Source organism: Chiloscyllium plagiosum, chromosome 34, assembly GCF_004010195.1.
Source record: "Chiloscyllium plagiosum isolate BGI_BamShark_2017 chromosome 34, ASM401019v2, whole genome shotgun sequence".
Lineage (NCBI taxonomy): Eukaryota > Metazoa > Chordata > Chondrichthyes > Orectolobiformes > Hemiscylliidae > Chiloscyllium > Chiloscyllium plagiosum.
This window is the reverse complement of record NC_057743.1, coordinates 371,999-394,463: the sequence shown is the minus strand read 5'-3', so window position 1 is coordinate 394,463 and position 22,465 is coordinate 371,999. Positions and strand designations below refer to the sequence as shown.

General features: G+C 41.5%; 2 protein-coding genes across 2 annotated transcripts in view; one reads left to right on the top strand and one right to left on the bottom strand.

Moving 5' to 3' along the window:
• Positions 1-11,356, bottom strand: part of acp5a (acid phosphatase 5a, tartrate resistant) — a 58,619-nt gene extending 47,263 nt beyond the window's left edge. Inside the window, exon 1 of the mRNA XM_043675494.1 lies at positions 11,341-11,356. The gene's annotated coding sequence lies outside the window, so the exon portion shown is untranslated. The remainder of the gene's footprint in view (positions 1-11,340) is intronic.
• The window catches only part of odad3 (outer dynein arm docking complex subunit 3), a 37,477-nt gene extending 15,623 nt beyond the window's left edge, over positions 1-21,854 (top strand). Inside the window, exons 6-13 of the mRNA XM_043675491.1 lie at positions 3,212-3,337; positions 4,646-4,768; positions 7,461-7,604; positions 9,114-9,274; positions 11,307-11,463; positions 11,794-11,949; positions 14,466-14,550; positions 20,767-21,854. Coding sequence (XP_043531426.1) covers positions 3,212-3,337; positions 4,646-4,768; positions 7,461-7,604; positions 9,114-9,274; positions 11,307-11,463; positions 11,794-11,949; positions 14,466-14,550; positions 20,767-20,951 — 1,137 coding nt within the window. The 3' untranslated portion in view covers positions 20,952-21,854. The remainder of the gene's footprint in view (positions 1-3,211; positions 3,338-4,645; positions 4,769-7,460; positions 7,605-9,113; positions 9,275-11,306; positions 11,464-11,793; positions 11,950-14,465; positions 14,551-20,766) is intronic.
• The last annotated feature ends 611 nt before the right edge of the window (positions 21,855-22,465 follow it).

Genomic DNA, 22,465 nt, shown 5'->3' with positions numbered 1-22,465 from the left:
TCCTTGGACTGTGAGAGGAAACCAGAGCACTTGGGTGATAGACAGTCACCCAAGGCTGGGATTGAACCTGGGACTGTGAGGCAGCAATGCTAACCACTGAGCCACCATGCCGCCCTAAATTTATTTTGTATTTTCAGGATAATTTTGTAGAGCAGCACATACAAAAGGCAACCAGAGAGCAGGATATTCTAGATCTGGTAATATACAATGAGATAGGATTAATTAACAATTTCAGGAAAGGCAGGTTTTGGTAATGATGATCATAACATGATTGAATTCTATCTTAACCTGAAGGAGAGAAGAATGTGTCTGAGATTAGAGTTGAGAACATAAGTAAAGGCAATTATGATGTTATGAAGGTAATTGTCCAAATGAATTGGGAAATTAAGTTAGGAAATGAGTCAGTAGAAATACAATGGCAGACATTTAAAAAGATATCGCACAACACTCAGGCAAAATACATGTCAGTGAGAATGAAAGACTCTCGGTGAAGGACTTACTATTCATGTCTAACTAAGGATGTTAAAGATTAGTGGCAAGTCAGAAGGTAAGATTATATATATAAAAAAGGAAAGAATGTCTAAAACAATAATGAAGAGGGAGAAAATCGACTATGAGAGAAAGCTGACTAGAAATATGGAAACAATATTATGAATTTCATAACATAATGTTTTATTTGAGAAATTGGATATTGCCATGGCAAAGATAGAGTGAGTAATGACCCTTTGAGTATGAAGTAGCAGAGAGAAGATGGTGGTATTTACCCTTGTGGAATATAGGAGATTATTGGCCTTCTTGTGACACTGCTGGATATCCCTTTCGACAGTGTAGGGAACAGTGTCTTCTGCTGCTATCACTGACTAGGCCCAATGATTCTGGTGGGTTACTTCTTTCTGCAGTCATCTAGGAAAAGTACTAATCTTCTCCCTACCACCCTGCTCACTAGAAACTCAAGGTTCTTTTTGAAGAATTAGGGAATGAGCTTCTGTGCTATGCCTTCATAATTTAGGGATGAGCATCACTGTGCAAGGACCAGTTCATTAGACCAGGCTTTTAGTCTCTGAGGTGGTGTTCAGCTGAGTTTTAAATATGGTGCTAGCAGTAGAGGACAGTTTCATTTTGCTCACCACAGGATTCAGTGAGTAATGTACCCAACATATTGTTTATGTAATTAGTTGGTGAAAAGCAGAATATTGTAGAAGAAAACCTGTTCCAGGCCATGATGCAATGACACTCGCACGCCCCCACATTTCAACTGCAAAAAGGAAAATTCACCCCTTGGTGAGCTGCTGATTTTTCTAAGTACCATTTGATAAAATTGTCAAGGACATCTTTTATCACATTGGTGATAACTGAGCTTGGATGAACAGATAGTTAACTAGCTGGATTGGATTTGTGCAGCTTTTTGTGGTTTCAAGATAGCTTGTCAGTTTTCAATGGTGCAGTGATACTGTCCCTGCTACTGGGCTAATAGTTTCCTTAATTCAAGTCCCACCTGCTCCCGAGTATGTAACAATGTCTCTGAAGAGGTTGATTAGAAAATAAATATCAATTTTAAATTTGTCAAATAGTTGTCAGTATTGTAGCTGGACTGGAATATCTTGTTAGAACATTGAACATTACAGCGCAGTACAGGCCCTTCGGCCCTCGACGTGGTGCTGACCTGTGAAACCAATCTAAAGCTCATCTAACCTACACTATTCCATTCTTGTCCATATGTTTATCCAATGACCATTTAAGTGTCCTTAAAGTTGATGAGTCTATTACTGTTGCAGGCAGTGCATTCCACACTCCTAATACTCTCTGAGTAAAGAAACTAGCTTTGACATCTGTCCTATATCTATCACCCCTCAATTTAAAGTAATGTCCCCTCATTGCCATCTGAAGAAAAAGGCTCTCACTCTACAACTTATTTAACTCTCTGATCATCTTATATGTCTCAATTAAGTCACCTCTCAATCTTCTCTCTAACAAAAACAGCCTCAAGTCCCTCAGCCTTTGCTTGTAAGACCTTCACTCCAGACCAGGCAACATCCCAGTAAATCTCCTCTGAACCCTTTCCAAAGCTTCCACACCTTCCCTATATTGCGGTGACCAGAACTGTATGAAATACTCCAAATGTGGCCGCACCAGAGTTTTGTACAGCTACAGTGTGATCTCATGGTTCAGAAACTCAATCCCTCTACCAATAAAAGCTAACACACTATATGCCTTGTTAACAATCCTAACAACCTGGGTGGCAACTTTCAAGGATCTATGTACATGGACACTGAGATCTCTCTGCTCATCTACACTACCAAGAATCTTACCATTAGCCGAGAACTCTGCATTCCTGTTGCTCCTTCCAAAGTGAATCACCTCACACTTTTCCACATTAAACCTCATTTGCCCTCTCTCAGCCCAGCTCTGCAGCTTATCTATGTCCCTCTGTAACCTACAACATCCTTCGTCACTATCCTCAATTCTATTGACCTTAATGTCATCTGCAAATTTACTAACCCATCCTTCTATCCCTCATCCAGGTCATTTATAAAAATGAAAAACAGCAGTGGACCCAAAACAGATCTTGTGGTACCCTCCCTTGTAACTGAACTCCAGGATGAACATTTCCCATCAACCACCACCCTCTGTCCTCTTTCAGCTAGCCAATTTCTGATCCAAACTGCTAAATCACACTCAATCCCATGCATCTGTACTTTGTGCAATACCCTATCGTGGGGAACATTATCAAACACCTTACTGAAATCCATATACACTACATCACATGTTCTGGTGCTGAAGCCTCAGTGATGTAGGCAGAATTGGTGTGCACTAGACATTTCTTGATATAATATAGAGTAAATTGAACTGACTGAAGACTGGCCTGTGGAGCTCTCAGAAGGATGCTCGGCACTTTTGACTGAAAATGGTTGCAAGTGCTTTGGGATGGACATTGTGGGCACCCTCACATTTGAGCTTGGAATGTTCACACAGCTTTGCCTTCTCCTTTGTTGGTTAACTATCTGTTGTATTATTCATAACTGATGTGTTAGGACTGCAAAACTCTCATATTATTTGCTGCTTTAGTATGTAGAAGAAGTAGTGTAAATATACATATCTTACTGGTTCTTGTTGGGAGCATTTCAATGTCTGTTTGCGTATGGGGAACAATGTATTCTTTAGTTGTGATGTTGTTCTATTGTTTTATATTCATCATTATTGCTACTTCCAGGAGGAGAGTGTGACCTTTCAGAAACAACTTGATGCATTGGAAGCTGAAGTCCTACAGCAACAACAGGAACTGAAAGAACTGCAAGCCATGAACACCAATGCTCAACTATCTCGAGATGCTGCCAAGGTACTAACTTGAACACTGCCCAGGAAAATCAAAGGTTCAATGTCCCTGCGCATAGAAACCTCTGAAAATATCCATTTAAGTCCGAGAATTTGGAGGATTCCAATGAAGCTAAGTAGGTGTTTCCTCAGGAAAAGTTAGACTATTAAATATCTTGTCTAGCACATAAATAACTACTAAACTGACGCCTGACTACCTCACACATCCTGAACTATATCTTCCCCAACTCCTTACACCCACCAGACCCTGAACATCTTACTGAAGGACTTGGCATTATGTGTTTGTGGACAGACATTTATGGATTAGGAAGACTGAGACTTGAACATGGTATGAATTATTTGTTTGTTTATCTGAATTCCCTCAGGTGCTTGTTTAGAAGGTGGATTTTGAAACATGATTTTTAAAAAATTCTTAATCAGGACTTTTTATCAGAGCAGTATTGTAGGTTGGGAAGTAAAAATAGGTTTAAGAGAAAGGAGTTGTAAATAGTTATTGGTTTTAATATTCTCTCTTGGACTTAAAGAATAAAATCGTTAAATTTTACTTTAAATAGTAAAGGATAGTTTGGGATAGTTCTTTGCCTCTCAAATTTTAACAGATTATAGCATGAGGTGAACTTTTTCTGTGTGGCTACTTTAAAATAACATAGGTGTTTACCCCGTGTCGTAAAACATGGGGACTGTATAATATTTCCATCATAGCAGACTCTGAAGGAATTGCCCAGGAAAATCAAAAGTTCAATGCCCCTGCGCATAGAAACCTCTAAAAGTATCCATTTAAGTCAGAGAATTTGGAGGATTCCAATGAAGCTAAGTGGGTGTTTCCTCAGGAAAAGTTAGACTATTAAAAACTTGTCTAGCACATAAATAACTACTAAACTGACCCCTGACTACCTCACACATCCTGAACTATATCTTCCCCAACTCCTTACACCCACCAGACCCTGAGGTAATAACCCTCTCTCCCCCCAGAGCCACAGAACACAATATTCGCCTCTACCCTGGGGACCTGACACCGCCCCTGCCAACACCCTACCCAGAATTTCTTCCAGTTCTTAAGAAGTCATACTGGACTTGAAGCAGTAACTGATTTTCTTTCTCTCCACAGAAACTACCAGTTCTGCTGAGTTACTCCAGTATTCTCTGTTTTTGTTTCTTTTAATCCTAAGTTTATTTTAGAGGTGAAGTTGTTTTGTATCTGTACAGTGACACTAAAGATCCAGCATACCATTTCAGTGATTGTGCTGCACACCTCCTCCTGTATTTTAGTGGACTTGATGGTTTATGATACTTGTGTGATTTCACTGAGCAGACAGAACTTCAGCAGCACGAGGAGGTTATGCACAAGGAAAGACGGGAACGGGAAAGGATTCTCACTGAGTTCAAGAAGATGGCTGAGGAGAAGAGAACACAAGCAGAACGTGCAGAAAGACGGGTAAAAATTATATAGAATGAGTCTTTAATTTCAAAGGGACCCAGCTGTCCTTATTCATAATTCACTAAAAGTTAACATGCAGGTGCTGCTAGCAATTAGAAAGGCAAATAGTATGTTGGTCTTCATTACAAAGGTATTTGAGCACAGGACAAAACGTTGTCTTGGGGTAAATGTATACAGGCCTGGTTAGACTGCACGTGGAGTATGGTGTACAGTTTTGGTCTCCTTTTCTATGGAAGGATATAGATGCTATAAAGGGGGTTCAACGCAGGTCACCAGAGTAATTCAGTGAAGGTTTCTTTTGTGAGGAGACATTGAGAAAACTGGGCCTGTCAACTTTAGAGTTGTGAAGGATGACAGATGATGTCATTGAAACTTACATAATCTTTACAATACAGATGTAGGTAGAATATTTTCCTTGGCTGGTGATTAATATTTCCTTTAAGCTGTGCAGCTTTGTGGTCCTGCAGAATGATCGGTGTTGGCAGACTGAATGTGGCATTGACTTGCAGTTTTTGAAGTTGCTGCTGTGCCGGGTTCCTGGGAACCCACATAGCTGGAAAGAAAATTAGAGGGAACACTGCTGGTAATCCCAAACCAGGGGATATAATCTGAGAATAAGGGTAGGCCATTTAAAACTGAGATAAAGAGGAATTTACTCGCTGAGAGAGTGGTGATGTTTTGGAAGTCTCTACACCAGAAGCTGTGGAAGCTCAATCGTTGAGCAGGGTCAAGACAGAAATCGATTTCTGGATAGTAATAATGACAAGGGATATGTAGCAGGCACAGGAAAGTGTCTTGTGGTAGATGAGCAGCCATGATCCAATTGAATGGAGCAAGAATCTCAATCGAGTGAATAGTATATTGCTGCAATCCTACTGTAGAAATGTATTAACATGATTCGGAGATGCCGGTGTTGGACTGGGGTGTACAAAGTTAAAAATCACACAACACCAGGTTATAGCTGATTTTCAGCTCTGATCTCCAGCATCTGCAGACCTCACTTTCTCCTCAACACCAGGTTATAGTCCAACAAGTTTAATTGGAAGCACATTAGCTTTCGGAGTGACGCTCCTTCATCAGGTGATTGTGATCACCTGATGAAGGAGCGTCGCTCTGAAAGCTAGTGTGCTTCCAATTAAACCTGTTAGACTATAACCGGGTGTTGTGTGATTTTTAACTTTGTATTAATATGAGCATGCTTGAATCCAAATGTTCTATGGTGAACTCCTCCATTCCCAGCTTAGCCGGGACATGGTTTCTGAACTTAAGATATTTGCCGCAATACCGAATAAATCCTCCACAAATAAAGAAGAACAAAGAACAAAGAAAATTTACAGCCCAGGAACAGGCCCTTCGGCCCTCTAAGCCTGAGCCGATCCAAATGTACTGTCTAAACTTGTCGGTCAATTCCTAAGCATCTGTATCTCTCTGCTCCCCACCTACTCATGCATATGTCCAGACGCATCTTAAATGAATCTACCGTGCCTGCCTCTACCACCTCTGCTGGCAATGCGTTCCAAATGCCCACCACCCTCTGTGTGAAGTACTTGCCGCGTGTATCCCCCTTAACCTTTCCACCTCTCACCTTGAAAATGTGACCTCTCATTATTGAATCCTTCACCCTGGAAAAAAGCTTGTCTCTATCCACTCTGTCTAAACCTTTCATGAGTTTGTAAACCTCAATCAGGTCCTCCCTCAATCTCCTTTTTTCTAGTGAAAGTAAACCTAATCTACTCAACCTTTCTTCATAGCTCGCACCTTCCATACCAGGCAACATCCTCGTAAACCTTTTCTGCACCCTCTCCAAAGCGTCCACATCCTTTTGGTAATGTGGCGCCCAGAACTGTACACAGTATTCTAAATGCGGCCGAACCAATGTCTTGGACAATTTTAACATGACTTGCCAGCTCTTATACTCAATACCCTGTCCAATGAAGGCAAGCATACGATATGCCTTCTTGACCACTCTATCCACCTGTGCAGCAACCTTCAGGGTACAGTGGACCTGCACTCCCAGATCTCTCTGCCCATCTACTTTTCCCAAGGCTCTTCCGTTCATTGTATAATTCACTCGAGAGTTAGTCTTGCCTGAACACATCACCTCACATTTGTCTGGATTGAAATCCATCTGCCACTTTTCCGCCCAACTCTCCTGTCTATCTATATCCTCCTGTATTCTCTGACAGTCCCTTATTCTTTCTGCCACTCCACCAATCTTCATGTCATCTGCAAACTTGCTGATCATACCAACAGTGCCCTCTTCTAGATCATTTATGTTTACAAACAACAGTGGCCCCAACACTGACCCCTGTGGAACACCACTGGTCACCTTTCTCCATTTCGAGAAACTCCCTTCAACTAATTACTCTGTCTCCTGTTGCTCAATAAGGCAACTTCATTCACCTTGAGCGAGGGCCTGTGGGGTTGTATACAATCACTTTCATTATCCTGGAAACAGATCATAGCAGATAGGGAATCATGTTGTGCTGAAGTTCATTATTGACTCAGTTGAGAAAAGATCATCCCAAAATCCAAAAATCTTGCCCTATGCAGTACTGACAGTAATTGTAGCTCTTGGAGAAGCTATTATTATTTCACAATCTTGTGAAACATCACCAGAAGTTTGCATTATTGGAGAATTTAACAAATGTCTGAGTAATTAAACTGTTTTTATGATTGACTTTTTTAGGCAATGCGAGCAGGTGCTCACTCTGATGAGCTGCACTTTGAGCGACCTGCAACGCAAGAAACTGGAGCCGAGGAAAGAGCCATCAACGTATTTGAAGAATCTGTCTTATGGATCAAAACTGTGACTGGTGTTAGCGATATGCAGGTGAGGGGTATTCAGGGAGAAGTGTGGTTTAAAGATTCCTGCAGCTGCCACTCCAGTCTAGATACCAAGGCCCAGCCTGTGTATAAGGGGACTGCACTCTGTGTGTAGTGTTCCTTCATGTGGGCGGCACGGTGGCATAGTGTGGGCGGCACGGTGGCATAGTGTGGGCGGCACGGTGGCATAGTGTGGGCAGCACGGTGGCATAGTTGTGGGCGGCACGGTGGCATAGTGGTTAGCACTGCTGCCTCACAGCGCCTGAGACCCGGGTTCAATTCCCGCCTCAGGCGACTGAGTGGAGTTTGCACGTTCTCCCCGTGTCTGCGTGGGTTTCCTCCGGGTGCTCCGGTTTCCTCCCACAGTCCAAAGATGTGCAGGGTCAGGTGAATTGGCCATGCTAAATTGCCCGTAGTGTTAGGTAAGGGGTAAATGTAGGGGTATGGGTGGGTTTCGCTTCGGCGGGTCGGTGTGGCCTGTTTCCACACTGTAATGTAATCTAATCTAATGTCTAATTACTTTTAAACGTACTCAGCAAAAGGCACATCTAGGATGCTTTGAGATTTTGGTTGGTCAGCTCCTGAATGCTATGAGAAAATTAAAAGATGATTGATTTAAGAAAATTATTTTCTCCTTGTTCATTGCAAATGTTTAATTATATATCTTAGGTTACTGCTACGTGTTTTCAATACTGTTTAAGTAATTGCGTGTTAGATTGAGCCTAAGATGATAATATCATGTTCTTCTGCCACTTTCTGAGGTTGAGGTTAAAATAAATTATTGAAATAAAATGAACAAGCTTCTCCGTTCAATTTCGACAATAGACAATAGACAATAGGTGCAGGAGTAGGCCATTCAGCCCTTCGAGACACACTGCAGAAGAACTGGAGCTAAATGTGCGAGTGAAAATATTCTTGAAAACAATGATCTCGGGCTCCTTTACCCGAATAGTCTGAACTATGGAATCATACAATAAATAAATCCATAAGCATAAAATAGAAAAAATGCTGCAATAGAATGTGATGCTGAGTAGTGTAATAATTTGAAATGTGTGGGTCATTTGGATTTAATTGAATTGAATCCGGGTTCAATTCCAGCCTCAGGTAGCTGTCTGTGTGGAGTTTGCATGGCTGACACGGTGGCTCAGTGGTTAGCACTGCTGCCTCACAACACCAGAGAATCGGGTTTGATTCCAGCCTCGGGCGACTGTCAGTCTGTGTGGAGTTTGCATATTCTCCCCGTGTCTGCGTGGGTTTCCTCCAGGTGCTCTGGTTTCCTCCCACAATCCAAATATGTGCAGGTCAGGTGAATTGGCCATGCTAAATTTCCATAGGGTTCAGGAATGTGTAAGCCAGAGGTAATATACAATAGTAGGGTAGGGGAATGGGTCTGGATGGGTTACTGTTCGGGTGGTCGGTGTGGACTTGTTGTGCTGAAGGGCCTGTTTCCACACTGTAGGGTTTCTATGATTCTGTGATTTTCTGGTATAAGTTTGTGTCTTGCTTTTGGTTGCAGAATGTAGTGAAACGCTTTGTGATGCAGGAAGAGACCTTGAAGCATTTAGAGGAGTTGGAACTGGAGAATGAGAAGCAGATGGTGCAGCTAAGGGTGGAGAAAGAGGTACTGCAGGCAGAATATGACCATCTGAAATATTCTGGTGAAACAAAACTCTCCAGGTAGGAAGAATATTCCCTGACCGTGTATCTAGATGACAGCTCTGTTTTCCACACCCTAGGCCTTGTGACTGAGGTAACCCCAAATAACTTTGTTTCTTGGACTTGCAGTCTATGTAACAGACACATTCTATAAAGCTAGAAAACATACACAGATACATGATTTATGTTTAATCCTTTCTGCTTTAAGTGATCTCTCAAGTGGTTAACATCAGGAGTTAAGCTAGGTCAGTTCAATTTAAGAGTTTCAATCCAAGCATGTTCAGAGCATGAGAGACAGTAGGTCAGTTTCAGATTTAAAGGAGGAGTTTCAAATAAAATGAATATTGCAGACAAAGGAACAGTGTTTTTAATTAATTACGAACTTTGCTTGCTTCAAGTATGAATCAGTCTCTCTGGAGAGAAAAACAGAGCTAACATTTTGAGTCCAGTATGATTCTTGGAGAACTGAGTCTCACTGCACTCTGAACATTAACTGCTTCTCTTTCCGCAGATGCTGCCAGATTTGCTGAATGTCTCCAGCTCTTTCTATTTTTATTTCAGATTTTCAGCATCCACAATATCAACCAGTTTCAGTTTAGCTTGTTCTGGTAGAGCTCATATTTCAGACACAGAAGTGTGTGTATGAAGAAAGAATAGTCATTTAAAATAACTAAATCTAAGTCCAAAGATACGCAGGTTAGGTTGATTGGCCATAATTTATCGCCCATAGTGTCTAGGGATATGTGGGTCAAGTGGATCAGCCATAGGAAATACAGGGTTACAGGAATAGGATGGGTCTGGGTGGGATGTTCTTTGGAAGGGTGGGGTGGACTCATTGGACTGAATGGCCTGCTTCCACAATGTAGGGATTCTATCATTCTAGGAAAATAATGGTTTAGATTGATGAAACTATTCAAAACAAATAGCATTGAATTTTATAAATAGTTTTGAAAAATCATTTTGACATTGGATATGCACAGTTATAGTTCCGTATGCACTCTGAGAATTCCATTATCGAAAAGCATCAAGAGAAAAGGACAAAGGTTCATTAGGCTGATTTCTAGTACAAAAGTTGTCTTACGAAGAAACATTCAGAAGTTTTGGCAAAGATCTCACTCAACAATCTAAAGAAGGTAGAGGATAATACGGCCAGTAATCTGGAGTAATCCGTTCCAAAAGCACTGTCGGTGCACCTATATCCCAAGGACTGCAGCAGTTCAAGAAAGCATCTCACCACATTATTAAAAGCAATGGGGAATCAGTAATAAATGTTGCCCTAATCAGGAATGTGCATATCCCATGATCAAATAATTTTTTAAAAGCCTTGGTGCCATTTATGTCTGTGTCACTACTAAATATGGTTATCTCCAGAGCAGCCTAAAAATGAAGCAGTGCATAGTCAACCATTAAATAATCCATGTGCAGAGATAGGTGAAGTCATACTTGTATTGTCTTTTTATTTCTGTTTGTTCATTGAAGTGTATAAAAAGCTTTTTTTCTCTTTCCTTCTATAACTCTCTCCTTTCCCATTCCTCATCATACTTCAGTATGAAATGTTTGTATTCTTTTCTGATCTCCCATTCTATTATACTTTTAATCATTTTTGGTACTTGTTTATTTCTCATTTTGTCTTTCAATTACCTCTCAAAACTGGATGAAGAATCTAACATGGGTTTGAAGAATGTAACAGGGAATGGATTTGAATGAGATAACTCTCTCAAAGAGCTGGCATAGACATGATTGGTTGTGTGGCCTCCTTCTGTCCTGTATTATTTTCTGCTTTTTGCATTTTTGTCTCAATGTTCTCTCTTGACCTCCCTACCTTTTCTTTTCATACTTTGTCCTTTCTTTCCACTTACTTTCATTCTTTCTTGTTTTCTATACTTATGCAAAGTCTGGTGTTCTCAGTCTTTTTGCTGTGATATGAAACCATGCACCTGCATGTGTGTTACTTGTATGTTTGAATTCATACTGCCATTCATACTGAGCACTCTGTTCATTCATTATTGCTTTAAATTTGACTTGTCTGCTTTCCCTGTGGTCTTTAACATAGTGAGCAAAAATTGTTAATGGAGCTACAAACTCACCTGAACAATGAGGAGAATCGACGAGATAAGTTAATGGAGTACCTTGAATATGTCAGCCATATCACCATGTCCATTAAAGCAGGCGTGGAACATGTCTACGAGAAATTGAAGCATGTGCAAATTGTAAGTAATCGCCAAACACACAAAAAAAATAATTCCAGAGATTTTGTCCCAGTGAGTAACTTGATCAGCTCCAGAGTATTGCAGGGAATTTTACCATCACCCATAGGTTAGTTGAGAGTTGGAATGAGATCCTGTTTGCTATTACTGATATGACTGGTGGTAAAAGCTTTTCTGTTTCATTAGTTTACAATGTTGATAATATATTGGATTAAAGTTTTTTCACATGATGTATTTTATAAAATGTATGACATATTCAATATTGAAGGATGCTACATTAATGCTGGGCTCTCAGAGATTTTCACATAATTTGTTTGTGTTTGAATTATTCAGTCAAAGGGCAATATTCCAGCTGTGGCACTGAGCCCCACATCAGATGAGTATGTATTGGACTTGTTGTCATTAACAGAGGACAAACTTCTTAAACTTTATCGAAATCTTGAAGGAATTGACATGAAGAAGACATTGCAATTGATCGAGGATGATGAGGTGAGATAACCCATTGTGCAGTATGGTGATTAGAACAAGGACCTGGTGGATCTCGTTGAGTATGCAATCCCTGATTGGGGTTGTTAACCTGTGCCAATAAGGGGGTCCTGGCTGACAGGTGTAAACAGGAGATTCAGAGCATGCCCTCACACTAGGGGATTCCTGAAGAAGGGCTTATGCCCGAAACGTCGATTCTCCTGTTCCCTGGATGCTGCCTGACCTGCTGCGCTTTTCCAGCAACACATTTCCAGCTCTGATCTCCAGCATCTGCAGACCTCACTTTCTCCTCACACTAGGGCCTGACTCTGAGCTAGCTGGTCAGAGTCCATGTACAGTGCATGTATAGGTAAAGGGTGACTTGATTAGCAGATACCAGCCGCTGTGCATTTATTTTTATGCAGGTTTTTTTATCCTCTAGTTATTTGGTTTTAAATGGCAACCCCAGTTTGCAAGGTGGGAAGTGGAGGAACATAGAACATTACAGCACAGGAACAGGACTTTGAGCCCACCATGTCTGTGCCAACCGTGCTACCAAACTAAACTAATCCTACCTACCTGAATATGGTCTGCATCCCTTTATTTCCTGCCTGTTCATATATAAAATATCAACCGCTGATTCAATTTTGAGTCAATTTCTCCTCAAAGACCGCAATCTACTGCTATGTCCAAGTAGCCATTTGATGATTTTTGCCGCTAAGTTTTATTTAAGGTAAAGTTGCGTTATTATTTAAGTAATTTCTGCTGTAAATAAAGTATAAAAGTGATGTGTACACTCCCACATTCCATTTCTATTACTTGGCATGTGCTTTTACATTGATTACGTGGACCTCTTGATTATCTGGACCACTTAATCAATAGGCACGCTCATGATCCCAAAGGTGCCGGATACTGAAAATTTTGTTGTATTTCTATGAGTTTGCCCCTCAGCCTCTGATGCTATAGTGAAAACAAATTATCCAAATTTATCCAACCTCTCCCTTATCACTAATACACCTCTCCTTTATACCTCTAATATACTTCTCCTTTATACCTCTAATATATCTCTCTTTTATAATTAAAACACATCTCCTTTATACTTCTAATATACATCTCCTTTACAGCTAATACACTCCAAACCAGGCAAAGTCCCAGTTAACTATTTTGCACTCTCTCCAGAGTCTCCACATCCTTCCTGGAGTGTGGCAATCAGAACTGAATATGACTTGTCAACTTTTATAATCAATACAATGAAGTTATGCATACCCCACACTTTCTTTACCATCTTATCCACTTATGTTACCACTTTCAGAGAGTGATGGATTTGCACCCAAGATCTCTCTGTAAATCAATGCTTCTAAGGATTTTGCCATTTACTATATCCTTTCCTCTTGCATTTGACCTCCCAAAATGCATAACCTTACACTTGTCTGGATTAAACTTCATCTGCCATTTCTCCACTCAACTTTTCAACTGATCCACATCCTGTTGTATGCTTGAAAATCTTTCTCACGACCCACAGCTCCACTAATTTTGTGCATGCTGCAAACGTATGAATCAGACCATGTACATTTTCATCCAAATCATTTATATAAATTCTAAATAACAAAGGTCTCAGCATTGATTCTTGTGAAATACCACTGGCCAAAGACCTCCAATCAGAAAAAAAACCCTCCACAACCACCCTCTGTCTTCAATGACCAATTTTGTATCCAATTTACCAACACATCATGGATCCCAGGTGACTTAATCTTATGGACCTCTTTGCCATGAGGGCTTTGCCAAATAGTTTAATGAAGTCCATGTAGACAACATCCACTGCCCTACCATCAATTATCTTTGTCACTTCCTCGAAAAATTCAAATCAAATTTGCAGGACAAAACCTCTCCCACACAAAGTCATGCTGACTTCTCATAATAAGTCCATTCTTTTCCAAATGTCCCTAAGAATCTTCTCCAGTAATTTTCTTACCACAGATGTAAGGTTCACTGGCTGATAATTTCCTGCATTATCCCTGTTGCCTTCTTAAACAAAAGAAAAACAGTCTTCTGGGACCTCAACTGTGGCTAAAGAGGTTACAAAGATTTCTGTCAATGCCCCAAAAGTCTCCCTCAGTATCCTGGGATAGGATCCTATCAGGTCCTGGGAATTTATCTAACCTAATATTTTTCAAGACACCCAACACCCCTCCAATTTAGGTGCAAGTCATCCTTCTTGTACAGGTCCCTCCTCCCTGGTAGAGATTAAAATGATCCAAATATCTGAAACCTTCCTTCTGGCTCCAGCTCTTTAGCCACGTATTCAACTGTATTTTGTTCATATTTCAAGCCCTACTAGCACATGGGATAATCTTGAGATTATAACCCTATAGAGCCCTGCTTTTCAAATTTCAACTTAGCTCTCGAAATTTTCTTTACAGGACCTCAAACTCAATTCTGTACGAGTCCCACATTACCGGGGGATCCCACAAGTACGTGTTGCAAATCTCCATTCTCCTGTGGAAATATATTCGTGAACTATCTTTTTGCTTGTGTTTCAGTTCCATGCCAGCGTGGAAGGCAAACTTCCACCTTACAACATGAGAGTGAAGCTTCCCACAGCCCAAAAACCCGATACATATGACGGTGAGGAACTAAATTTGATTCTCCTTCATCACAAAGTTTACACTGTCGACTTCATAAAGCTGCAGCTCCAGTTGCAATCTGTGTTGTTTTTATTACCAACTTTATTCTTTATGAAACAGTTCATAACTAAAGGCAGTAAAGCAGAATACAAACTTAGAAAATGAAATAACTTATGACTTGCATTGTCATGTGGGGTCTGGATATGTGTGATCCTCCCTCAAATCATGTCAATTAGTCACTGAAGATGGAGCACAGCAAATCTTGGAGCAAATTCTTCACTGTCTGTCTTCTTCACGACTGTACCATGTGAGCATCAGCTGCAACAGTGCTTTCTAATTCGTAACTTTGGAAAAGCTGGTAAGTAATTCTGTAATATCTGACACCTAAGGCTGAAGTTTTTCAGAAAGGTCAATACATACAAATAAGTTCTGTTTCCGGATCACAAACCTGATCCGGGGAAAACACAAAATGATGCATAATATCTGCGCTGACGATTGGTACTGTGATATATCGATATGGAGACAGGTTGATCATCCAATTAGAGGCCATGGGAGTGGGAGAGTTTTTTTAAAAGTTCATGTGTGGGACTTGAGGGTCGCTGGCTGGCCAGCATTGATAGCCCATCCCTATTTACCCTTGAGAAGGTGGTGGGGAGCTGCCTTCTTGAACTGCTGCAGTCCACTTGCTGTGGATTGACCCACAATGCTGGTTGGGAGGGAATTCCAGGATTTTGAGCCAATGACTATGAAGGAATGATGGTATATTTCCAAGTCAGGATGGTGAGTGGCTTGGAGGGGAACTTGCAGGGGGTGGTGTTCCCAAGTACCTGCTGCCCTTGTCCTTCTAAATGGAAGTGGCTGTGGGTTTGGAAGGTGCTACTTAAAGATCTTTGGTGAATTTCTGCAGTGTACCTTGTTGATAGTACACACTGCTGCGACTGAGTGCCGGTGGTGGAGGGATTGAATGTTTGTAGATGTGGTGCCAATCAAACAAGTTGCTTTGTCCTGGATGGTGTCAAGCTTCTTGAGTGTTGTTGGAGTTGCCCCCATCTGGGTAAGTGGGGAGTATTCCATCACACTCCTGACTTGTGCCTTGAAATGGTGGATAGACTTTGGGGTGTCAGGGGTGAGTTACTCACCGCAGTATCCCTAGTCTTTGACCTGTTCCTGTAGCCACTATGTTTATGTGGTGAGTTTAGTTGAGTTTCTGGTCAATGGTAATCCCAAGGATGTTGACAGTGGGGGATTCAGTGATGCTAATACCGTTGAATGTTAAGGGCGATGGTTAGAGTGTCTCTTCTTAGTGATGGCCATTGTCTGGCATTTATGTGGCGTGAATGTTACTTGCCACTTCTTGATCCAAGCCTGGATATAGTCCAGATCTTGTTGCATTTGAGCACGGACTGCTTCAGTATCTGAGGAGTCAAGAATGGTACTGAACATTGTGCAGTCATCGGCGAACATCCCCACCTCTGACCTTATGAGAGAGGGAAGGTAATTGAGGAAGCAGCTGAAGATTGTTGGGCCTGATTTAAACAGATCCTGGTAGACATTACTGTGACTGCTGTTAACCCTACTGTTATCTCCAAAATGTTCTCTGTTAGTATAGGGCCTAGAACATTGAGCAAGGCTGTCCTCTCTTTCACCGATGCAGTTCTTGAGGCTATGATGGAAGCCATAAGAGAGGTCTGCTTCCTAGATGAGGTGGCAGGAGGAAGCCCCTCATTTGGCCAAAACATGCATGGCAGGATTTTGCTGGGAATGTGAACAGAGTGAAGAATCACCAAGAAGTCCTGGAGCCAGTGCTGGAAATGATTCAATGACCTCATGAGCTCTGGTAAGATGAGTGCCATTTCCAACTCTCAGGATATTCCCACTGCAGCAAAATCACTTGCTGAGGAATCCCAGAGTGTATGCTCCCCCTGAAAATCTCAAAAATGAGTACCAGAGGAAAATTATGGATTCCTCAGAATGGCACACAGAGCCATAGTGCAGCTATGATGATCCATTACTACAGAGACATGCAGCTATTAATAATTTGGAGCAGAAACATAAAACGTACAGGGCAGCAGTGCCTTATCTTTCTCTCCTTTGCCTTTGCAGAAGAAATTGGGTCATAATGCCCCTAGAGAGAGCCCAAATGGGAAGAAGTGACCCCTTGATCCAAGTGATAACATCTAGGGAAGATTGGGCTATTGGAAATAGCCAGGATTGTGGCCTAGTTGGGTGTTACCTCTGGTGAAAATGGACACTGTGGAAAAGCTGATTACAGAGAGCATTGCAATCAGTAAGCACAGTCATCTTCTCTCCAGTGCTATTGCTCTGATCTTTTCTTCTGTCTCCCATAGATAAAGATATCCATCCATTGAGATCCTCTCAAGCAACAGCAAAGATCATCAGCAAGAAACCAAGGACGCACCACCATACTTGAAAGTGCACTATCCACCAATGCAGATATTCTTATTGCAGTGCGTAGTCCCATATGATCAGCGATTCAGTTACTGGCACGAGTGTGCAGAAACAGAAGCCAGAACCATAGGCAACTTTGGCAGTCCCACAAGTCAGTGTTCTCTGAGGCAGTGTAGGGGCATGGGTTTAGAATGGAGGAATCCATCTAGCTTGTGAGCACCTCCAATGCCCAGGGCTACAAATACAGGGCATCTCCAGGAAGAGAGTGGTGAGTTTATTGGAGAGCCAAATGTGGCAGCGCTCAGAGTACGTGCAGGAGCAGTTGAACAAAATGTGTAGAATGTTTGTTACATTGTGCAGCACTAACCTGTTAGTAGCACTGGTGATCTTTGGAAAGGATGTAAGTTGTGATCTATATGTTCCTAAGGTCATATGAAATAGGAGCATGAGTAGATCAACCAAGAAGAGGACTAAAGCACTACTCCTCAGGAACTTCCAATCCTCTGATAGTGGTCGACTCTGCTAGAGGGCCAAATGACAGAGATCCTGCAATGATACAGCAACTTCTTGATGTCCCTACAGGCATCTTCACAATAAGGACAACTACCACATGCATCTTAGTTGCTAGCAGAAATAAATTAGCAGGCTGCCTCCATCTCCTGTAAGGCCAGAAGAGGAACACCACGTCAAGTAAATTAAGAGTGGAGGCCCCTGAATCCCAGGGCCACTGATATATCTTCTTACTGTCTCTATGCATTCTTTCTCTTTCTCGGCAATCCATAAATAATGATATTTTAAACCAAACATTGGGACCCCGTTCATTGCTGCCATTAGAGAAAAAGTGGTATGTAATGGTGAGGAAAATTAAGAATTTCTCCACAATAACAACAAAACCTCGGAGTTTCACCAGAAAGAAAACTTTAAATATTTAAGGTTATATTTTGAACAAATGGCATTAGCTTCAGATGGTATTTCAGACTGCTTCCCATTGGGGAGCCAGGACACCTACTCGCAGAGCGCTCCAGAGAACATCTCTGGGACACGCGCACCAACCAACCCCATCGCCCCATGGCCAAACATTTCAACTCCCCTTCCCAATCCGCCAAAGACATGCAGGTCCTGGGCCTCCTCCACCACCACTCCCTAACCATCTGATGCCTGGAGGAAGAACGCCTCATCTTCCACCTCAGACACTCCACCCCCATGGCATCAATGTGGATTTCACCAGTTTCCTCATTTCCTCTCCCCCAACCTTATCCCAACCTTTCAGCTCAGCACCACCCTCATGACCTGTCTTGCCTGTCCATCTTCCTTCGCACCTATCCGCTCCACCCTCCTCTCCGACCTATCACCATTACCCCCACCTCCATCTATCTATTGCACTCTCAGCTACCTCCCCCTCATCCCCAATCCCCCCTCCCATTTATCTCTCTACTCCTGAGGGTCCCAGCCTCATTCCTCATGAAGGGCTTTTGCCCGAAATGTCAATTTTCCTGCTCCTCGGATGCTGCCTGACCTGCTATGCTTTTCCAGATCCACACTCTCAACTCATGCCCAACTGTTTACCATTGTGCTGCAAGCCCTGGGGTTGTTGTCTATAAGGCACAATTTGTTGAGTTTCTCTACGGTCAAGCATTTGCTTTCCCACTAGTCTGTGCAACAGCTCTCCCAATTTAGCATAGTCCCCCAGATATTTGGAAGGAGGAATTTGCACGGTCATCAGAGCTGATTTAGCTGTTGTTGGCTTTGGTAATACCAGGTTGTTCGTCCGATTCATTTTAGTCTTTATATCAGTTTGATACAACTGAGTTTTTTTAGACCATTACAGAGTCAACCATGTTGTGGATCTATAATCACATGTAGACCAGAACATATAAGGACAGCAGACTTCCTTCACTAAAGGATATTAGTGGATTTGATGTGTTTTATGACAATTGATTATACTTTCATGATCACTACAACAGAAATTAGTTTTCAATTCTAGGTTTTATTCATAGAATTTAAATTTCAGTAGCTACATTGGTGAGATTTTAAATTTCAGTAGCTACATTGCTGGGATTTTAAATTTCAGTAGCTACATCGGTGGGATTTTAATGCATATCCCAGAGCATTGTTATGGATTACTGGATTTCTAATCCAATGATATTACCACTATGTCACCATTTCCCTCTATGACATTACTAATTAATACTCCTCATTACACAACACTAGATCCAATGTAACTTTTTTCTAGTCCATTCACAACATGCTGCAAACTATCCCGAAAATATTCTACAAACTTGTTTTCTAGACTACTTTTGCCATTTGATCGTTCCAATCTATATGAAAATTAAAATTCTCCATTTCTGCCTGTATTAAAAGCTCCAATAATTTTTTGTTTACTGCTGTGTCCAAAGGCACAGGTGAGTATAAACTACTCTTACCAGTGTTTTTCTGATCCTTGCTATTCCTGATTTTTATTTATACTTATTCAACTTCATGGAGTCATAGAAGTCTACAGCATAGAAAAAGGCCCTTTGGCTCATCAAGTCTGATCTGGTCAAAAACAAACACCTAACTTCTCTAATCCCACTTGGTTAATTTGTAAGAAAGGATTCTTTTTCAATAATGTCATTCTTTACTGTCATGGGTACCTCTCTTCCTTTGCCATTCCATCTGTCTTTATGAAATGTTGTCCACCCCCAGTTTATTTATTATACCTTGTAACCAGACCTCTAAAATAGTAATTAAATGTAAACCTCTGTTTATGCCACTTGTTCATCAGTCTTATTGTGGATCCTTCACGCATTCAGATAAAGAGACTTTAGGTTTTTTTTGCTATTATTCTCTGCATCATAAAGCTACCACAGTCCCTAGAGGACCATAAGGCTGCTCTCTCTTTAATGAGAGGTCCGATGGTTAGTTTAACCTGAGAGTCACTGCGCCTCAGATGAGGGATGAGGTTGAGAAGGCAGGGCTGTCATGTGACCTCAGCCAGTGCAGGAATTGAACCCATAATATATGCATTGTTCTGCATCAGCTAAAGCTAACCAATCCCTGTTCCCTATTCCCTTCATGAGCCTTACTCAGCAATATACAATTATGGTTAAACTTTCTGTTCCTTGCTGTCCCACTCTGCTTGTCTTGAACTATATCCTCCTTTGTAATATTTAAATGCTTATGTCTCCAGGGTAATTCCCTGGAATAGTCATGACTGGCTCCCTTCATCAGGTCTGCTCCAACAGAGCATGTAACCCACGTTTCCCCTCCAACCTACCTCACCTTTACCCTGATACAGAGTTGAGAGCGTGATGTTGGAAAAGCACAGCAGGTCAGGCAGCATCTGAGGAGCAGGACAGTCGACGTTTCGAAGGGCTTATGCCTGAAACTTTGATTCTCCTGTTCCTCAGATGCTGCCTGACCTGCTGTGCTTTTCCAACGCCACAGTTTTCAACTCTGATGTCCAGTATCTGCAGTCCCCACTCTCTACTCCTTCACAACAGCACTTGTTAGTATGTTCTTATTGAATTCTCGAAGGGCCTTTGTTGGTCATAATTGGGGGAATCTGGCAGGTATTCCCCTGTTTCTACATTCCTGAACATTGACCAGCATTGCAAAATTAGCATGCTAGCCAATGCCAGTTTTTTTGACCTAGTCTGTTTCTCTGTCTTCCACTACTAGTGTCAGGAGGAACATTTCCATACTGTAAATGAATAGAAGACAGATTATACCTGTGTGCGTCTCTCTCTGCCTCCTTACTTTTCTATCAGTTTCTTTTTCCTGCATTCTTTCTTGTTCAGTGATGTGTAACCAAGTTTTCTGATTGCAGATGATGATGATGATGATGATGATATTGATGATGACGACGATGATGGCAACAGCAGTGATGAAAGTGGTGACATTGTCACAAGAGCAGTGTTAAAACAGCAATCACAGCAGATTGTTGACTGGAAAACCAAAAGGAAGACTCGACCGAAGAGGAAGAAAGTAAAGCACAAATCAGTTCAAGACTGAAGCACTCTTAATCTACTCTCTTTGTCTACTAGACTTGTTGTACATCTGTGCACACAGATCATAACAATTAATAGTAAGATAACTAGTAAAATATAAACAAACGTTTATTAAAAAATCCTTTCATGTCACTATTCATTCTATCCCAAATATTTGTTTTTAGATGTTTTCCTCACCACTGATGTTAAACTGACTAGTCTGTAATTGCTGGGCCTATCTTTACAATCTTTATTTAACAAGGGCAAAATGTTTGCAAGTCTCCAGTTTTCCAGCACCACTGTTGAATCTAGAGAAGATTGGAAGATTATTGCCAGTGTCTCTGCAACTTCCACTCTCTCTCCCTTCAATATCCCAATCAAAACCCCACCTCCACTCCACAATCCAGCTGTAATTGAGGATACAGTAGATTAACTTAACTGTACCATAGTGCTGTTGAACTACGGAACTCGGGAGTCCCAGGTAAATGAGTTGTGCTGCTAATGCAGTAAAAGCTGCCAGCCCTGCTGCACACTCCAGGTCAGCCTGCAGACAAGCTTCATAGTTTTTAAACATTTGATCGTGCCCATTCTTTACTGAAAGTAACATCAGAAAGGATTTTGCAGCCTTTTACCTGCATTTATATCATGTGCCTGGGTTTTCTTGCCTGGGGTGTTAGATATGGTGAGAGTTGGAATGCTACTCTGCTTTTCTTGGTAAACTGTTTGTGCAAGAACTTTCTTTTAAATTATAACGGATAAAACATTTTTAATTGTATTTTCCATGTTTGGTCAGATTAAATTAGACTCAGAGCTTAAACACTGATGATTTGTCCTTTAAATTGCTTACAATTGTGTGTAAGATTCAGCTGATGATACAACTTAACCAGTCAGATTCCAAAATGAAATCTGGTTTAATAGATCATAGACAGAATTTTCCCAGCTCTTGAACAGCACAGGTATTACAGTCATAGAGATGTACAGCATGGAAACAGACCCTTCGTTCCAACCCGTCCTTGCCGACGCAGATATTCCAACCCAATCTAGTCCCACCTGCCAGCACCTGGCCCATATCCCTCCAAACCCTTCCTATTCATATTACCCTTTTAAATGTTGCAATTGTACCAGCCTCCACCACTTCTTCTGGCAGCTCATTCCATACACGTACCACCCCTGCGTGAAAAAGCCGCCCCTTAGGTTTCTCCTATATCTTTCCCCTCTTACTCCAAACCTATGACCTCTAGTTCTGGACTCCCCCACCCCAGGGAAAAGACCCTGTCCACCCATCCCATCCATGCCTTGGTGAATGAGTTAGGAAAATAAGGTGAGATTGACTGAAATGAGCTTTTCAACATCAAGAAGAAAAAGACTAATTCTCCAACCAAACGCTGAATGGTGAGATGAGAATCTTGCTATGGAGCGCCAATAGGTTTATTGGATACTATTAATACCTAATCTTACCTCACTAATATGCAGTTTCCCACCCACTCAACAGGAACTAGATGGCAACAATTCCTGTCATGCAAGTCCGAGTGAGTGCCT